Source organism: Zingiber officinale, chromosome 5B (genome assembly GCF_018446385.1).
Source record: "Zingiber officinale cultivar Zhangliang chromosome 5B, Zo_v1.1, whole genome shotgun sequence".
NCBI classification, from domain to species: Eukaryota; Viridiplantae; Streptophyta; class Magnoliopsida; order Zingiberales; family Zingiberaceae; genus Zingiber; species Zingiber officinale.
Genome location: NC_055995.1, coordinates 35,610,619 through 35,618,538, shown reverse-complemented (window position 1 = coordinate 35,618,538; position 7,920 = coordinate 35,610,619). Strand labels below are relative to the sequence as shown.

Below are 7,920 nucleotides of genomic sequence, written 5' to 3'. Positions count from 1 at the left end.
TACAAAAAAAAAAATTAAAAGTAAAACGTTAAGTTCATAATATAAATTTTAATATGCATTAAAAAAAATCCAACTTACATGTTCAAAAACACTCCAATTACGTTCACAGCCTGAAGAAGAGCATGTGAGGTTTAAAATCTTCATTGCAAATGTTTTTAATTCAGGCGTTGATGCACCATAAGAAACCACCAATCAGCTTGAAAAACAAAAACATATAAATTATAAGATTAACTTTATTACCATCCAATATTGATATTGCACAATATATTATTTATAAATTTACTTGGTGATTTTAAAGTTCTTTGTCGATAGCCATTGGCAAACCAAAAAGTCCTTCTGCTTTCTTGTATTTTTCCAATTGATTCGTGATCTTATCTTGTAAATCCTCACCTCTCACCAATCTAGATATGCACTTGTACAAACCCTTCATCACTTCTGTATCATTTTCTATGTCAGGGTTTGAGTAAAAACACTCTGGATTCAAGAAATATCCAGCTACGTGCAAAGGTCGATGGAGTTGAATGTTCCATCTTTTGTCAATGAATTCAAAAATGTTACGATATTTCTCTTCATTATTGTTAAATGACGCAGCGATAGCTTCTTTGGCCCTGTCCATTGCCTCATAAATATAACCCATAGGAGATCGTTTTTCACTGTCTACCAGCCGTAATGCTTTCACCAATGGACCATCAACTTTTAATGCAAAAATCATATTTTTCCAAAAAGAAGGCATCAATATCACTTCTGCTATATGTTTTCCTACGGCGTCTTTGGAAAATCGACTATTTGCCCACTTTTCATATGTAAACATCTTTCTCATATTTGCTTGTTGTACATGAAACCGCTTTAAAGTCAAAAAAGCGGTTGTGAAACGTGTCTTTGCGGTTCTTACCATGTCTCTCTGTCCAGTAAACTCTCTCATCATGCTCAATACTTGTGCTCTGTTGTAAATATAATCATTCACCATCAACGCCCGTTCATGCAATTTTCTGAGATGAGGAATTTTGAATATATCCTCGAGCAACAAATCTAAACAATGAGCTGCACAGGGAGTCCAGTACAAGTGCAGAAATCAATTTTCCAAAAGACGACCTGAAAAAACAAAAACATTTAATCAAAAAAATTAAAAATATAATTCAATTATTAATTGGATGTAACAGGCTAATAGCTAACAAAAATTTAAAATATTACCTGCACTGACATTGCAGCTTGCATTATCTGTTACAATCTGAACCACATTTTTTTTCTCCAATGTGATACACAAATTTAGAAAGCAACTCAAACATTTTGTCTGTTGTGTGAGAATAGCCTGAAGCATCAACTGATTCGACAAATACACTTCCTTTGGGACCATTCACTAAAATATTTATAAGAGTCCTACCCTTTTTATCTGTCCATCCATCTGCCATGATTGTGCACCCAAACTTAGCATGATCTTCTTCATGGGATTTGAGAAGTGAGTTCATATTTGTCAAATCCTTTTTCAAATACTTAACCCTCACTTCATGATATGATGGAGGTTTCATCCCTAATCCAAATTGTCCAATATCTTCAATACAAGGCTCAAAAGAATCATATTTAACAGCATTGAAGGGAATTCCAGCATCATACATCCATCTTGCAAATTTCTCAACTGCAATATCTCTTAACTTCTTTTTATTTTCATCAAATTGTCCTTTAATTTTTGCACGTCTTTGTTTGACAATTTCATCGACATCTTTCATAAAATAAAGATTAATAGGTCCAGTTTGTTTACACTTTTTACCTTGGGCCGTAGGATGGTTGCTTGAATCGAATATTGGTTGTTTCCCTTTAACTTTAGTTTGGTAATCATCTTCTTCCAAATCTTCCAAATTATCAACATCATCAGAATGAGGAATTTCATCCATTTGATTCTTCAAATTATTTTTTTTTTTTGCATTAACTCTCTAATTTCTTCTTTAACATGCTCGGGACATTTCGGGCAAGCTTTCACATTTCTATTGCCTCCAACTAAATGTAACTTGTGTCGATAAATTTCGCCATTTGTTATTTTACCACAAAAAATACAACTGACAACATTTGAATTTTTAGGATCTGAACATGTTGCATAATTCCAAGCAATATCTTTTCGAGTGGATGAAATTATTATATTTGACATGGTTAACTTAAGAATCAAGAGTCAAGAGCGCTGCAATCAATAATAATTAACAATCAATAAGTAAATAAATATAAAACAGTAAAAAAAATATTAAAATATAAATCTGAATTATACGAATTAATTAGAATTTTTAATTTTAAATATATATATTTTTATATATTTAAATCTGATTTATATGTATTAATAAAATTTATTAGATTTTTTATTTTACATATATTTTTTATATATTTAAATGATTAGATGTGATGTATATGTACTAATAATATTTATTAGATTTTTTATTTTTTATATATATTTTATATGTTTAAATCTGATTTATATGTACTAATAGAATTTATTAGATTTTTTATTTTAAATATATTTTTTATATATTTAAATAATTAAATCTGATTTATAATTAATAAAGTTTATTAGATTTTTTTTAAATATTTTTTTTATATGTTTAAAAATTAAATAATTAAATATAATTTAAAATTAATAAAATTATTAGATTTTTAAAATATTTTTGATACATTTAAAATTTAAATAATTAAATCTGATTTAGAAATTAGAATTAATAATATTTATTAGATTTTTTATTTTAAATAATTTTTATATATTTAAATCTGATTTATATAAATTAATACAATTTTATTAAGTTTTTTAAAATTTTAATTTATTTTTTATATCTTTAAATTAAATTTATATGGATTAATAAACTTTATCAATTTTTTAATATTTTTAATTTTGTTTATATACTTAAATTTGATTTAATAAAATCAAACTTCTTCTCCTTTCACGCGAGTCGCGACCACGGTGGCACGGCCATCGCGATGCCCGTGACGCCGTAGGAAGTGGCGTCGCGGGAGGCCACCGACGTCGTCGGAGGCGTCACAGGAAGCCTCCGGCGGCGTCACGAGAAGCCTCCGACGGCATCGGAGGCCTCCCGCGACGCCGCTGGAGGAGTCGGGTCCCTCCCACGACGCCGCTGGAGGCGTCGGGGCCCTCCCGCGATGCCACTGGAGGCATCGGAGGCCTCCCGCGACGCCTCCAACGCCGCCGAAGGCGATCGCAGAATGCCCAAGATGCTTCAAACTGAATTTAAGTAACATAAATTGAAAACTTACCTGCAGGCGACGCGTGAAGAAGCAGCAGCACACGTGAAGAAGTAGCAACGACAAATGCATCTAGTTGCAGTTGCGGCAGACGCAACGACAGCAGCGGGAGACGAAGAGACAGGTTTAAAGAGATTAGGGCTTTAAATAAAATTAAAAACAAAAAAGGAAGTTTTTAGGGTCGCTGCGCTTCTGCGCGATGCGCAGTGACACGCGCGCTTCTTAAACCTGTTGTGCTTCCAAGTTCCCAGAAGCGCAAGGGCTGCGCCTCGCCTCGCTTTGCGCTTAAGCGAGCGAAGAGAGCACTTTTGATAACTCTGGTTGTAACCAAGTAAACGATCTGCCTCTTTCTTTCTTTAATTAAGTTTCTTATTATGCAAGTGTTTCTTAATTTAGCTTGAAAAGATGAGAAATATTTTATTTTTATTTCAGGCTATTCACACATCCCCCTCTCTCTAGCCAACAGCCAAGGGACTAACAATTTCATTAATTATTTTGAAAATCTTTTATAAATTTTAAAATCCTTTCAAAATCACTTGGAAATTTTTTTCATTTACTCTTCCCTACAATAACGTTTTTTTTTAAATAATGTATCTTTGTAAAATTTATTGTTTTCAAAAACTCATTTTTGAAAACACTACTTAAAAAAAGGTAGATCTGCTACCTTAGCGGCCCCCCTAGTGCCGGCCCCACGGATGAAAATACTACTTAAAGTCTTGATATATGTTATTATTATTTTTTTTTTATGTATGTCAAAGGGGGAATGGAGAATAGTGGGTTAGGTTAGAAAAATTAAACTCACTTTACTCAATTTAAGTTAATGCTTGCTTAATTGTATTTTTTTTTCTAACTTTAACTTAGATTATCATTACATTAAAAAGGGGAATATTATTGGTGTAGGTTGCACTGATAATCGGGGTTTGATGTATGACAAATAGATTAAAGTTAGATGTGTTATTTGCCTAATCTTTCTACTGGTATGCAGGAGTTGACGGATCTGAAGGACCTGACACTAAGTTGAAATCTAGTTAGGTCTACGGGACCTAATAGTTGGTGCAAAGTTTAGATAGGTCTGTGAGACCTAATATCTGGAGGGAAGTCTAGTTGGGTTCGCGAGACCTGACAACCGGCCGAAATCCAGTTGGGTCCATAGGACCTAACAACTGGCGGGAAGACCTGGTGGGTAAAAGACAAAGTCAAATGACTATAGTTGGTAAGTGGAGGTAAGCAACTAGAGGAGAGATCCAGTGAGGATGCGCTCTTGGTTAAAAGAATTGTAGACATCGGTCCAACTTAAGTACATTTGGGAAACCTAAGTTGTGACTATATCTTGGTCTAGGAGAGACAAGATTTAATTACTACTACTATCCTACCGAATTGTGCTAACTTTATTTTACAAAAAAAATATATTTTTTATTGCTTAGACTAATTTGTTTTTATAGGAAAGAAAAGCTATAAAAAGAGTGTCCAGACGCCCGAAGTTGGTCTGGGCACCCGTAGGACGTTCGGACTAGCTGCGACCAGCGTGTGTCTGGCCAAGCACCCGGGTGATCCGAGCGCCTGAATTGGTCCAGGTGTCCAGACTGGAAAAGTTATCCAGGAGCTGAATTGGAGCACGTCGACTGGTCGAGCCCACGTCAACAGTCTAGGCGACCAGAGGGGGTCTGAGTGCCTAGATGTGGATAAAATTTCGTGGATGAAGTTTCGACGAGATCTCGCCATGTTAGCATGGTCCAAGCGTCCGGAGGGATTCCAGGCTCCTCGAATGGGCCTATATAAGGGCTTTCGACCAGCAGTTTCAGCACATCAACTACTACAAGTTTTATTCTTGCGTGCTACTCCGAAAAGGCTTCGACAACATCGAAAGGTTACTCCAAAGTTCGAAGAACGGAAGATTTCAATTTCCTTTCTATTTGTTGATAAAAATTATTTCAGTTCTTGTACTCAATACTTGTAACACATTATTCGAACTGACAGTGATTGCCCAACGAAAGAGATCGACGATAGCGAGCCTTGGATTACGAGTCGTCATAGACTCCGAACCAAGTAAATCTTGGCTTTGTTAGCTTTATTCTTTGTTTTCTTTTTTCCCCTGCTTAACTTATTTTAACTCGTAATTTTCAATGAACGCTATTCACCTCCCTCTAACGTCTTTACAGTCCTATAGAAACCTCTAGGGACCAATCGATTGAACAAGGTTCAGTCGACTAAAAATCTGGATTTCACGAGATCGATCAGATCATATAAAAAAAATGATAATCCCAGTTAGCTTCATTGGCTATCCCTGGGGGTGATCGGCCAGACCCCACGGAAGTTTCCCACCAGCCAACAGGGTAAATCGGGAAGGGCACGCAACGGCTAGCCCAGAAACCCAACATCCTTTGAATGCACCCCCCATTTAGAGGAAAAATTCCTACAAATACACCATAGCTGGGGTTCAAACCGTGGGTGCCTGGGTGACAACCTGAATGTACTACCATGACACCATAGCCCCAGAGACATTAGATCATATCCAAGATAGCACAGAAAGAAGCGGGACCAGTTATTTGATAGTTGTTCTGTTGAGTGATAGGGATCAGTCAACTAATAAGATTCAGTCAACTGAACAATTTCCAATCGACTGATAGAAGCCTATAAAAGAAGTCTCGAGGTCAAAGGCTCTGAAATCAATTCTCTCAATGTTCCTTCTCGCTCCTATGCTTTTGTTCGTGCAAGTTTCGCAACTATAACGTCGTGAGGCTATCTGACAACCTACGATTAATTTTTATCTCCACATTGTCGGTATAATCTTTCTACTTGCATTTACATTTTAAGAGATAGTAGTGTTATTACTATCCTCCTCATTCTTATATGAGTTTGCTTCTTCTCCAAAAGTTTTCAGAGAGAAGAACTTTAGTAATTGCCCATTCGAATGTGATCAAAGATCATGGACCTTAGAATATTAGTCATTGGACTACGAACTAAGTAAAAGTCCAAACTGTGTTCTTGTTTATATTTCTTTATCCTGATGCGACTTTGATTTGGTTTTAACAAAAGAAAAGAGAATTTTAAATGTGCGAAATTCACCCCCCCTCCGAGTTGGATAAAACTTCGTGGATAAAGTTTCGACGAGATTTTGCCATATCAGCATGGTCTAGGCGCTTAGAGGGATTCCAGACTCCCGAAATGTACCTATATAAGGGCCTTCGACCAGTAGTTTCAGCACATCAACTACTACAAGTTTTATTCTTGTGTGCTGCTTCGAAAGACTTCGAGGACATCGAAAGGTTACTCTAAAGTTCGAAGAACGAAATATTTCAATTTCCTTTCTATTTGTCGGTAACAATTATTTTAGTTCTTGTACTCAATACTTGTAACACATTATTCGAATTGATAGTGATTGCCCAACGAAAGAGATCGACGATTTTGAATTCATTGCAAAATTTAGCGATTGACATCGGGGACACACATGCAAGAAATAATCAGACAAAAACCCTAAAATCATAATTTTAGCAACTGAAACAAATTTTAGTCGCAAAATAGTGATTGAAATTTATTTTTGTCACTGAATTTACAATGAATTTTAAATTTGTTGTAAAATTTAGGGATCAAGATTGGGGACATGCGTGGGAAGAAAGAATCAGATAAAAAACCTAAATTTGCAATTTTAGCAACTGAAACAAATTTCGGTCGCAAAATAGCAATCAAAATTTTTGATCGCTAAATTTGCGATGAATTTTGAATTCGTTGCAAAATTTAGGGATTGAGATCGCTAAATTTGTGACATTTTTAATTCATTGTAAATTTTTGATGATTTTTGAATTCGTTAAGAATTTTGTGATGCTTATTTTAAATTTGTTGCAAACTTTGCGATAAATTTTGAACTCGTTACAAAATTTAGGGATCAGAATAGCTAAATTTGGGATGAACTTTTAATTAGTCGTTACTTTTGGGATGAATTTTGAATTCGTGGTCAATTTACAAAAAAATTTACGACAATAACTTTTTTAGCCACTGATTTTGTGAAGAAAATTTTTTATAATTAATTTTGCAATGATTTTTTTTATTGCTAATTTTATTATTGATTAGCAACAATTTCTTTTTTTTTTACAAATTTAAGATGAATTTTTTCCGTCACTAAATCCATATTTTTTTTTAATGTACGGAGATATAGTATAGTTAAACCGTACAATGCATTCCTTCAAAGAACAACCTAACATTAGCATAATAATTAAATAAATTTATACATAATATATACCTATGTTTTATGCTAATTGACAATCTACCACAATCCTCAATCTCTATTTGATCCTAAGATCGCTCCTGGCAGAACTTATATACCATGGTCAGAGTACTTAAACTCCTGTTAGGCTTTATTAAATTCTTTATATAACATAGACAGTGGATCTTGTACTTTACATAATTACATTCATACTTGGAGATTTATTTACACTTCAGTTGAGCTTAAGTTGAATCCTATTACATTGCTCTTGCCATTTTTCCTTTGTGCATTTTTTCCAGTTTATCTAGTCAAAGCTAGATCGCCTGTCTGTTCCTACACAACTATTCTCAATTCATAACGACTTCCACCAAATAATATGAAATGAATTAGTGAATTAGCTGACCCAAGAGCATCATGTTCAAGCTCTATCCTCCACATCAAGCTTTTCTTGACCAAGCTTCATTTACCAGACACTAGTGCATTTT

The 7,920-nt window shown here is 34.6% G+C and overlaps 1 protein-coding gene across 1 annotated transcript; it reads right to left on the bottom strand.

The window, feature by feature from the left end:
- Positions 1–292: 292 nt before the first annotated feature.
- LOC121986602 lies at positions 293–967 on the bottom strand. The gene has a single exon (XM_042540560.1). The coding sequence runs from the start codon at positions 965–967 to the stop codon at positions 293–295; it is 675 nt and encodes a 224-aa protein (XP_042396494.1).
- Positions 968–7,920: the final 6,953 nt, after the last annotated feature.